The sequence below is a fragment of the Lycium ferocissimum genome, chromosome 5, assembly GCF_029784015.1.
Source record: "Lycium ferocissimum isolate CSIRO_LF1 chromosome 5, AGI_CSIRO_Lferr_CH_V1, whole genome shotgun sequence".
NCBI classification, from domain to species: domain Eukaryota; kingdom Viridiplantae; phylum Streptophyta; class Magnoliopsida; order Solanales; family Solanaceae; genus Lycium; species Lycium ferocissimum.
The window spans coordinates 64,399,772-64,411,919 of record NC_081346.1 but is presented as its reverse complement, the minus strand read 5'-3'; the positions used below and the strand labels follow the sequence as shown (position 1 = coordinate 64,411,919).

Here is a 12,148-nt window from a genome sequence, read left to right as displayed (position 1 = left end):
AAAAATAAGTAATTTGACTGAACTAGTTGGAGCATTGGGTGCTAGATCCAACCAGCCTAATGAAGTAGGTGATCCAGATTTACCAAAGATCTACTTCCGATAAGTCAATTACTGTTCCTGTTGAAACTTCAAATGTTTTAACAATGCCCTATAATTAAATAGGTATTGAGATTCTATCACTTAACACTTTATAAGTGCAAATCTAAGAAAATAAGATTAATATTTCTTAATTTGATAAGTGAACATCCTTTTTTGAACCAAAAAATAAAGATTAAGTGAACACTCTTTTTAATCAGAGGAGTAATGAAAAAGCAAGCCACGAGATTTGAGGTGACATAAGCACACAAGTTTCTTTGTTATTCACTCTATCTCCTATAGTCCTATTTACTCATTCACAATAAATTTTGCACTTCGTTAACAAATAAGTGAAATACATATTTTACCATAATACTCATAATAAACTAATTGACTATTAGTATTCATAAGGTATTGGCCGACAATAGTATTAACAATAAAGATAAATCAAGAAAAAAATTTCTTTACTAAACTGGACAAGTAACAACAATAACATAATCAGTATAACCCCACAGATGAAGTCAGGAGAGGATAAAATGTACGCAGTCCTTACCCTTATCTTTATTAAACTGGACAAGTAAAAAAGAAAATATTTTTAATATAGTTAACAAGTGAAAGAAAACCGTGGAAGTACTATCAATTTTTATTTAAATTGAAAAAGAAAGGAAGAATTGGTGACTCATAGTGTGAAAGCATTTTATATTTTTAAGAATGTAGTAATGACAAAGCAAGAAACGAGATACGATAGAAAATTTGGGTGACTGTAGCACATAAGTTATCTTAGTAATTGAGAATCAATTGTTATCCAGATTAGCCTACTTTGTACAGTAAATATTTTGAAAGCAAAGATCACTTCTCCTATACTTCTTCATTGTTTGAAATTTTTAAGTTGTATCTTTAAAGTAACTTTGGAAACCGTGAGTCCTAGTGATTGTTAATTGGTAAACTAGAGCTCAACTGTGGTTAGAGTACTTTTGTAAGATTTAAGTGTTGGAAAATATATTCCATGAACACAAAAAATATATGAAGAAGAACACAAAGATGAAGGTTTGACAATATGAAAAACTATCACAGAATTGCCGGCTTGAAACACGTGTGAAACGCTTTTCTAAAAATGATATTTGCTCCCTCTCCTCTGCGAGATTGCTATGAGATTATATGCAAATAGTTTTAGTAGATATGATAAGCCTTTGAATTTCTGCACTAAGCAAATAGTGAAGAAATTCTACTAGAAAGTAAGAACTTAGAACTTGATCTTTTTTGAATTGGAGAAGAAAGAATATTTTGCAGACAAGAAAATTTGTAGGATTAAAAATTTACGTTGGAATGTTAAAAAGTTGGCTTTAAATAGAAGTAGTAAACAAAGAATGAAAGGACACAACCTTTCATTTAAAAGGCACCTTTTCATTTAAAATATTTAATTTTATTTAAACAAAACTCCAACAATCCCCCACCTGTTTAAATATAAATTGTGACTCAAAGATCAAGTTATGTTCATGCATAGAGTAATGTATCTTTCGATTTGAACATTACCTTAGTATAATGTCACAAGACGAAATCAAAATCCCATGTAGCGTAATAGATTTGAACATGTTATTTCTTGTAATAACATCGGTGACATTATACACATAAAAATTTCATTTCTGTTTTCCACTCAAAAATGCTTACCACTTTTATGGCCATGTGCTATCTAAAATTCATGAACATTAATGAGAGTAACTCCATCTCTCAATCGAAGAGGCACCATTTCTATGTACATATAGGTGAAATTCTTTCAATGTCTTTGTCACTTTTAAGACACTTGTTCCTTGAACTGAACCTCATTAAGGGTATAAGAACTCAACCTTCTAATCTGTGACAACCAGTACTAGTATATCTCTTTCTTAGTACTGAAACACCCACGTATCAGTAACTTGTTATTACCCTTTAAACCCATAACTATTCATTTCATAGTGCTGGGTGGGATTGTCATTATTAGTGGACCTAATTAAGGAGTTTTAATTTAATTAACTCGAGGTTGGTTTTCATCAACTTCCTTATAAGACTTTTAGTAATTGGATCACCAAAATTACTTTTTGACTCCACAAATGTCAGAGAGATGATTCCTTCTTGAATTAATTTTCTCACATCGTCATGTTGTAATTTTTACGTTTAACTTCACATAATATATTTATATGCTCGAGTAAAAGTTGCTTGACTATCACAAATTGAGCTCACACTTTGCTAAATCATTGAATTCTTTTAAAAATCCCTCAACCACTCAACTCCTTTGCTTGCTTCTACTAATACAAGTTTGTTTCTTAGATTTTCAAGCAATTGCACCTCCTCCTGAGGTAAACATTCAACCTTTTGTGAATTTGTTTCTCACAAACTCGATAACCAACTTTCGCCGGTATATGCTTATAAAATATCAGGTAGCTTTTTGGGTATTGAAGACTCAAATCATTATTTTTGTTTTCTTAGAATACTAATAACTTGGCCACTGGCCTTCCAGCAGCGGTTAAATACACAAGATAAGTCATAACTTATCTATCATTCTTAATTAACTCGATCTTGGATCAAATGGAAATTGACCTTTTATGTTTAAGTGACTAAATTTATTTAGCACTTTCTTCTCAATGTAATTAGATTAACTCAGTACATTACCCCCACTATTTTGTTTAATCTTGATACCCAACATAGTATCAATTTGTCCAAGATCCTTTTTTTCGAATGAGGAAAAAAAAGAAATCTCGTTGTTTCGATTCTGCATACAAACCTCTTTGTTTCTATTATACCGTAGAAAGCTCTTTATTTCTATTATATTCTCAAATCACTATTTGCAATAACATATGAACAAATTAACTAGCACAAATAATTGACACATACTTTACTGTGGAAAACTTTTATGAAAAGTCACTATCTTTCAAATATTCACGAAAGAACCCCTTCATGAAAGAATACAACTTTTTCCCTTTGAAGGCATAAAATTAATTGTGTAATGTTGACTTGTAATCATAAGCCAAATACCCCACAGTTTGGTTATTTCATGTACATATCAAACTTAAAACTGTCAAGAGACATTAAATTCATAGAAGGTCATTAACCCTTCAACAATATCTAAATGTCAATCTATATATTCTCATGATCTCATAATGATAAATCAACTTTCAGTTACATATATTATTATTCCCAATCACATTACTTCATATCATCTTCCAACTTGAAAGTAATTAACTCCATGTGAATTTTATGCAAGAATAACAAATCACACACATTAAAAATGTCATTCCTAATTATCATGCGTATCAAGATCATCACAAAGTAAATTGTTTACTCTAATATTTATAAAGTCAAATTTCGCAAAAAATCACAAAGAGTAAATAATAAAGTTAAGAAAGTGGAACCCGATTTTGACACTTCCTTCATATTTCAATTCCGTTTTGATACCGTGTCTTTGGTCATCCTCAAGTTTGAAGTTGGAAAAACTTTCGAGAATGAGAGTACAACATCCTCTCATCTTCCTTTCACTTCAATGACTACGAAGTCTCCAATTTCTGACACGGGCAGCCCAATAGTAATTTGCCCTAATTTTGGAGAAGCATACAAACAAGTGTCACACTATGTTCCCACTCTCACAGCCCTTGCAGTAATTTTATTACTCCTTCCGTCTCCCAAAGAAAATAATGTACTACATTCACAACCTTCTTGAATCAATACAATATGCCCTTTTCTATTTCTTTTTCCCTTGAATAACTTTTTCAGTTTCTGCTACTGTTGCTTGTTATATATACCAATTATTTCCTTCTTCTTTCCATTGAAGACAGCCCCAACAAACTTTAACCACCACCGGAAACAAAGAAAATATATTCAACCACTCTGTTCAGATCCCTTAATAACCCATCCAATTGAAACTCGGTTTTCGTTAAACAATATATCACCACAAACGTAGCATCGACACTTCTTGTAGCTCAGTCATGTATCAAATGTTTCTCGAAAATTGACGATGTCTTTTTCATCACAAATATCGTTTTTAGATTGTTGGAAAATACATTCCATGAACACAAAAAATATATGAAGAAGAACACAAAGTTGAAGGTTTGACAATATGAAAAACGAACACAGAATTGTAGGCTTGTAACACGTGCGAAAAGCTTTCCTAAAAACGATATTTGCTTCCTCTCCCCTGCGAGATTTCTATGAAATTGTATGAAAATAGTTTTAATAGATATGGCAAGCTTTTGAATTTACTCGCACTAAGCAAATAGTGAAGAAATTCTATTGGAAAGCAAGAACTTAGAACTTGATCTTTTTGGAATCGGAAAAGAAAGAATATTTTGCAGACAAGAAAATTCCGCAGGATTAAAAAGTTACGTTGGAATGTTAAGAAGTTGACTTTAAATAGAAGTAGTGGTAATCAAAAAATGAAAGGACACAACCTTTCATTTAAAAGGCACCTTTTCATTTAAAATATTTAATATTCTTTAAACAAAACTCCAACATTATGTGGTGTATAATAGAAAGTAAATCACCATAGTTGAACAAGCTTGAATAGGTGATTTTGCATTTTGAATCTAATGAGTGGAGAGGGAATTATTAGATCTGTTGGAAATAATCTAAGGAGCTTGTTTACAAAATTTAAAGTCGTTTGGTGGAGATTTAGGATTGAACAAAAATTGTGATTGAAAATCGTAGAAGAAGATTATCACTGCAGCTAGTGACCTTTATACACTTTTATAGAAGGTTGATACATGTCTATACAATATTATACACTTTTACACAAGGTAGAGATACATTATTTTCTAAGTGTACAGATACTGTACATAATGTATAAATGTGTATAAACACTGTTTCAACATAGATGTTGATTATGTGAGTGCAAGCTGAAAAATGTGACTACGTGAATACAATATATTGTGTTGAACTGTATATTTGAGCAAATTTTCCTCTTTAAATTACTTATTCGGATTTTTTGATTAATTAATTTTAAGAAAAATTAAAGTAAAAATCTATATTTGCTTTGGTAATAAGCTGCCTTGGTGGTGAAATGGTAGACATACGAGACTCAAAATCTCGTGCTAAAGAGCGTGGAGTTCGAGTCCTCTTCAAGGCATAATATAAATGAGCATTCTCGATAAGAGAACTCAAAGCTTTTGGAATTGACATAAATTTAGAAGGGGATCACGAAATTATAATGATCTTCTCTATCTGATGAATGGAGAGTTCGCTTTAAAAACATAGTTTTTATTACCAATTGAGAATATATACATCTCAACAAACAAAAAAGAACGGAAACTAACACGAACTGAAGTAAAAATGTATATTATACTAATGCTAAGCACATAATTCCTCCATTAACCTTTACTTGTTCATGGTAAACTTTTCACTCTCTTTAAGAAATAATAAATTATTTCATAATACCCATATTAATTGATATATAATCTTAAGTTTTGAAAAATGATTTGGGACATAAGTAATTAATGTTAAGTTTAAAAGATGAAAAAAAATATGTTTTTGGTATGCTAAAGTGAACAAGTAAAAAGTAAAAATCGATAATTAATATATATTGACAAGTAAAAATAAATGGAGAAAGTATTTTATATTTATTATTTTGACATAAACCTCGGTTACAAATAGATTTTTTTTAATTTAATTTACAAATGCCAAGAAGACTTCATTCTAAGCCAAGAGTTTGAGCATTAATTAAGAAGTGGAGGTTGCCTACTCCCAAGGTAAGATCAAGAGTGGTGATCGTTGACCAAAACTATATACTAAGTAATTGAAGCTATCCTACTGGCTTACAAATCTCCTGTATGTCATCTTGATTCCAAATATATTATATTTAGTATAGGTACATACAAGTAATCTAATAGTTTAACTATTTCTTTATATTGACTGTGAATAAAACTTAATCTCGATAAGATGACTTATGTGCCTATGTCACCCGCTATTTCATCAAATTATGTGACTTGCTTTTCTTGCTTTATTTTTTTTCCCGATTCGATGAGGAAATTAATATGATGAATTATTGCATAATCATGGACCAACTAACAAATTAATACAGCAACAACACATGCACTTCCTTGTTTGTGACTAGCTGGCTAAGCTGACTTTTTCTAACAAGTAATGCAGTATCTTGTCATTAATTCAGAACGAGCTTCATCTTATAGAACATATATTTCAATTTATTTTCTTTTCCAGACGTTTACATAATTGAATTTATAGAATTCGTCCTAGATATGCAGTTTTATTCCGACACATAATCCGAAACTTTATAAGATGAACGAGGATGTATTCATTTTTTAGCAGTAGCAGAAGCAGAAGCAGAAGCAGAAGCTGCAGATAGAAAAGCTTTGAAAAAAGCAAGCAACTCATCTCTTGGAGGTAGATATTTCTTGACTTCGCTGCAGTTAACATACTCATCTCACCAAGCACAAAAATTTAGAAATTTTTCACTTGTGACTACTACAACTCCAGAGCCTTCTTGAAATACTCCTAGCCAAAGTCCGATAAAATTTGCAGCTATATCAGCAAACCCAAATTTGTCATTCACAAAGAATTTCTTATCCTTGAGCTCATTATCAAGAATTTTCAGCATCTCTCAAACTTCCTTTTTACCTTTCTCTTGCTTCTCTCCTTTGCGTAAGAAAGCATTCACCATTGCTGCCGTCTGCATAACAACACTCAGAACTTAACAACACTACGTCTCAATCTCAAGAAAGTTAGAATCGGCTACATATATATATATATATATGTGTGTGTGTGTGTGTGTGTGTATATATATATATATATATATATATATTACCATTATCATACAAAATAATGAAAAGTATTCCATGCTCTCTATGTTTTCGATACAAGACCTATAGTAATTGTACTAACGTAGCCAAATTATGCAGACAGGAATAAATAGCATGAAGACGAATTGTGCCTTATGATCAAGGAACTTAGCCCAGAAACGAGCTAAAGCTCGGTCATAAGGGTCTTTCGGCAGGATGGGAGGGCCTTCAAATGTCTCATCAATGTATTCAACAATTACCATAGACTCAGCAATGGGCTTCCCGTTGTGAATAAGCACTGGGGTTTTCTTATGAACTGGATTTGGTTGAAGAAGTAGAGAGCTCTTGTTATTTCGATCTTCTTCAATATATTCATATTTCACTCCCTTAATCTTTAGAGCCCACTCAACTCTGTGAGTAAATGGGCTATACCAAAAACCTAGCAACTTGACTTCTGCCATATCACAACTTTGGTTATTGTTATCTCTCTTGAACTATGGACTTCTTTTTTATAGAAGGAAAAATCAATGAAATGTCTTAGCAACGAGGTGATTATTAAATAAATTCATGTTCCCAACACTTGAAAGACATATATACGTTAGCACTTAGCTAACTCTATTTTGACTCATCACCGACACATTCTCTAAAACGTTATGGTACTTGATATTTGGCACAAATATCTGATTTAGTGTCATTTGCATTTCACTTCTTAGTACTTTAATCGCAGTTTTGAATGCAAATTGTTGTAAAGGAGCTTACTGTGGTATGCTTGTATGAATAGGTACAACAAGGACCAATGGAGGGTATTCTGAGCAGTTTTTGATTGATTCCGAGGCTTTGCACGTTGGTTGAATGTTGGGAAGGAAGCTCCCGAACATATATTTCTTGAAGAATTGCGAGAATCCGACCCTTTGAAGGGTCTCATGCGCTGGCCATGCGTCGCACAGCCAGTGCACAAAAACCCCATCTCTGAATCTCAGACAGGCCTTGTACTGGGCATGCGCCGCACAAGCAACACACGGAGGAGATCATGCGCTGGCCATGCGACGCACAACCAGCGCACAAGCGGCGTCAGTTGTCCTACTTGGAGCGGGATTGGGCCAACTTATCTTATATTTACCCTAGCATATAAATAGTCATTTTTAACATTAGAAAGACGGCTTGGACGAATTTTGAGACTTGTGAAACTCTTTCTAGGTTTTATTCCTCTTCTATTGTTTTTCTTTACATTGAAACCCTACGTTAACCATGAATTCTTGCTTCCATTCTCGAATCATGTGTAACTAAACACCGTAATTCTGGGGTTGTGGCTTAGCCATGAATATTGACGTTTGACAAGCATTTCAATCTTAGTAGCTTGTTCGTATGCAATTGTTTCTTTACTTATGTGCTTAATTGCTTGATTGTCTGTGCAACAATTGAGTTCTATTTACTAATTGATACACGTGCTTGGGAAAGACATTGTTAATTTGGAGAAGAAGTAATGAAATTGTGATTTGAACATCCCTATAGTTGGGCTAGGATTTGTAACTAGGATAGGAATATACTTAGTTACCGCAATCAATTTCATGCCGTGCTCTTATTGCATTCTTGATAGGTCAATACCATAGGAATATAGGAGGCTAGCTATCTTGAATCGGCGAGTAGTGGTTCGGGAGAATACTACGAGACTAATAATCCGGTTAATTGACAATTGTGAACAACGTTGCTAAGGTGTGATACTTGAACGACTCAATAGGATTGGTGAACAAACCCCGACCCTGGAATACTTCTAAAATCTTGATAAAAGCAGTACTCAAATACGTTCTCAGCACAAAATCTGGTTACATTATTAGTTATTTTTATTATAGCATTAGTTTACAAAACAACACACACTTTTATTCTTCACTTGCATAAGTAGTAGCAATAGTTTATTTTCGTGAAAGTATTGGTCATTAAGTCTCTGTGGGTTCGACATCCGATTTTATATAATCACTATATTACTTGTACGACCATGTATATTTGCGTGTGCATTTGGACGCAACAAGTTTTTGGCGCCGTTGCCGGGGACTTAGAAATCAATTATTTTTGCCATAATAAATTGTATTGCTTTATTTATCCAAGTATTAACATCTTGATCTTAGTTGCTACTTGATTGTAGGTACTTTACCCGAATGCGAAGGACTGCGAGTCAAAACAATCTTGTGGAATTCGATCCTGAGCCTGAGCGTACTTTCAATTGGCGCAGGAGAGATTTGAATTTATTGCAGAACCCGCAGGCTGTTGCAGAGTTACCTGTGGTCATGGCTAATAATCAACCAACGAAAGTGAGAGAGGTTGCAGTGCCTTGTGTGGCGGATGTCACTTCAAGCATTGTCAAGCCCACCATCGAAGGGCATTTTGAGCTGAAGCATCCTATGATTCAACTACTTCACTCTAGTGGACAATTCGCGGGAATGTCACACGAGAATCCTCAGCGTCACATCCATACTTTTCTGCAGATTGTCGATACCTTAGCTACTGGAAGGGTCACTAAAGAATATGTGCGGCTGACATTGTTCCCCTTCTCTCTATTGGGGAATGCAAGTAACTGGTTATTAGCAGAGCCCGCTAATTCTATCACTACGTGGGATGACTTGGCGACGAAATTCTTGACAAGGTTCTTTCCACCAGCAAAGACAGCTCGCCTCCGAAGGGAGATCATGTCATTCAGGCAGAAAAATGGAGAAAATTTGTATCAAGCCTGGGAGAGGTTTAAGGGTCTTCTCAGAGATTGTCCTCACCACCATCAGACGAATGAAGTTCTGGCACATACATTTATTGAGAGTATAGATGCCCAACATAAGTCATCACTGAACAACTGCTGCAGGAGGGCAGGCTCTTGATCTCAGCTATGAAGAACTATTCACACTATTGAACAGGTTTACTCAAAGCACTCCAGACTGGCAGGATGATGCAGCTAGCAGTTCAGTTAGGAAGGCACCGGGTATTTTTGAAGTAGATAATTTACAACACTATAAGCACAGCTTGATGCCATGCACACTGAAATCAAGAAGTTAACCGCTGCGCAGGCTCCACCACAGGTGCATGCAGTGCAACAAGCCATCATTTTTTGTGAAGTCTGTGGAGAAGGTCACAATAGTGATGAATGCCCTGCAAATCCTGCATCCATATACTTTGTGGGTAATGCAAGCAAAAGGCAAGGAAACAACAATCAATATGGGAATTCCTACAACCCAAATTAGAGGAATCAGCCGAATTTCAGGTGGAGTGACAACCCAGGTAATCAGAAATAGAACTATCAGCCAGCGCCTGCTCCTCAAGCACCCACAAACAATATAGAAGAGATGATGAAAAAGATGATGGGTGATATGCAGAAGATAATGATAGACCAGCAGAAGTTGATACCAGATAATCGGAATCACGATTTGGCTATGAGAAATTTAGAGAGGCAGATGGGACAGATAGCTGGTGCACAGAATACTAGACCACATGAAGGACTGCCAAGTGACACGGATGTGAATCCCAAGCCTTGTAATGCTGTGTCTCTGCGAAATAGGATAGAACTAGAGGAAGTGGCTCCGAAGAAAACCAATAGAGCAGAAGCTGAAAAAGAGAAGATTACCGAGGAAATGATTGAAGAAGAGAGGGTAGTCAACATACCAGTGGCAAAGAAGCCACAGCCCGTGGTTGCAAAACCACCACCTCTATTCCCTCAACGTCTGGCAAGACAGAAAGAAGAGGCTACTTACAAGAAGTTTCTTGATTTGCTTAAGCAGGTACACGTGAATGTCCCGTTGGTTGATATGCTGCAGGGTATTCCAAAGTATGCTAAGTACATCAAAGATATTGTTACAAACAAGAGTCGATTCACAGAGTATGCCATTGTGTCACTTACTGAGGAGTGCACTTCGCGGATTCAAAACAGGTTACCAACTAAATTGAAAGATCCCGGAAGTTTCACGATTGACATTTCTATTAGGAAGCAGGTGGTTGCTCGAGCACTATGTGATCTTGGTGCAAGCATAAATTTGATGCCTTCATCTATCTTCAGGAAGCTAGGTTTGGGAGTACCCAGACCAACCACTATAGTTCTTCAGCTGGCCGACATATCGTTAGCAAGACCCGAAGGTATTATTGAAGATGTATTGGTGCAAGTGGGGTCGTTGATAATTCCTGCAGACTTCGTGATTTTGGACTTCGAGCTGGACCCGAAAGTCCCATTTATTTTGGGGCGTCCGTTCTTAGCCACAGGGAGAGCACTTGTTGATGTAGCTACTGGGTAGCTCACCATGAGAGTACATGATAAAGTTGAAGTCTTCAATGTATACCAAGCTCTGAAAATGCCTGCAATCTATGAGGAGCTGTCCGCCATTACTATTCTGCATGATGATACACGAAGGCCACTCATCACTTCTCATGATCCATTAGAGAGAGCCTTGGTGGGTGATGATATTTTTGGTGACTCGGCGGTGTTTGAGATGGTGCAGATTCTGGATATGGCGAGTATTTATATTCGTGCAGGCGAGTTTGAGCCTTTGGACAGAAAAATCGGAGTAACTCCGAAGTTATCAATTGAAGAGCCTCCGAAGTTGGAATTGAAGCCCTTTCCCGCCCATCTTAAATATGCATTCTTAGGCGAGGGTGATACCTTGCCCGTGATATTGGCGGCGAGAGTGACCACCGAAGAGGTTAGTATTTGTCTAGAAATATTGAAGTCTCGCGAAGGGGCATTGGGGTGGCAGATATCTGATATTTAGGGGATTAGCCCTACGCTATGCATGCACAAGATACTCATGGAGGATGATCATAAGCCTAGCGCACAGCATCAACGGAGACTGAATCCTGTGATGAAGGAGGTTGTCAAGAAAGAGGTAATCAAGTGGTTAGATTCCGGCATTATTTTTCCCATTTCGGATAGCAAGTGGGTGAGCCCGGTGCAGTGTGTCCCGAAGAAAGGAGGGATGACAGTTGTGACAAATGACAAAAATGAGTTCATTCCCACTAGAACAATCTCTGGATGGAGAATTTGTATGGATTATCGCAAGTTGAACGAGGAAACCAGAAAGGATCACTATCCCATTCCCTTCATTGATCAAATGCTAGACAAGTTAGCCGGGCAAGAGTTTTATTGCTTTCTAGATGGCTATTCTGGCTATAATCAGATAGCTATTGCTCCGGAGGATCAGGAGAAAACCACGTTTACATGCCTATATGGTACATATGCTTTCAAACGCATGCCATTTGGGTTGTGTAATGCACCTGCTACTTTCCAAAGGTGTATGATGGCTATTTTTTCTGAGATAGTCGAGGACTTTGTAGAAGTGTTCATGGAT

The 12,148-nt window shown here is 35.8% G+C and overlaps 1 protein-coding gene and 2 pseudogenes across 1 annotated transcript; 1 reads left to right on the top strand and 2 right to left on the bottom strand.

Moving 5' to 3' along the window:
• Positions 1–6,165: 6,165 nt before the first annotated feature.
• LOC132057066 (probable glutathione S-transferase) lies at positions 6,166–7,318 on the bottom strand (annotated as a pseudogene).
• A 2,185-nt stretch (positions 7,319–9,503) lies between these two features.
• Positions 9,504–9,597, bottom strand: LOC132058654 (small nucleolar RNA R71; annotated as a pseudogene).
• Positions 9,598–10,159: 562 nt separating this feature from the next.
• Positions 10,160–11,098, top strand: LOC132057925 (uncharacterized). Its single transcript, XM_059450506.1, has one exon. The coding sequence runs from the start codon at positions 10,160–10,162 to the stop codon at positions 11,096–11,098; it is 939 nt and encodes a 312-aa protein (XP_059306489.1).
• The last annotated feature ends 1,050 nt before the right edge of the window (positions 11,099–12,148 follow it).

Bases quoted from the DNA above. Each gene is read 5' to 3' on its own strand.
- LOC132057925 (XM_059450506.1), top strand. From the start codon at position 10,160: ATGATGAAAAAGATGATGGGTGATATGCAGAAGATAATGATAGACCAG.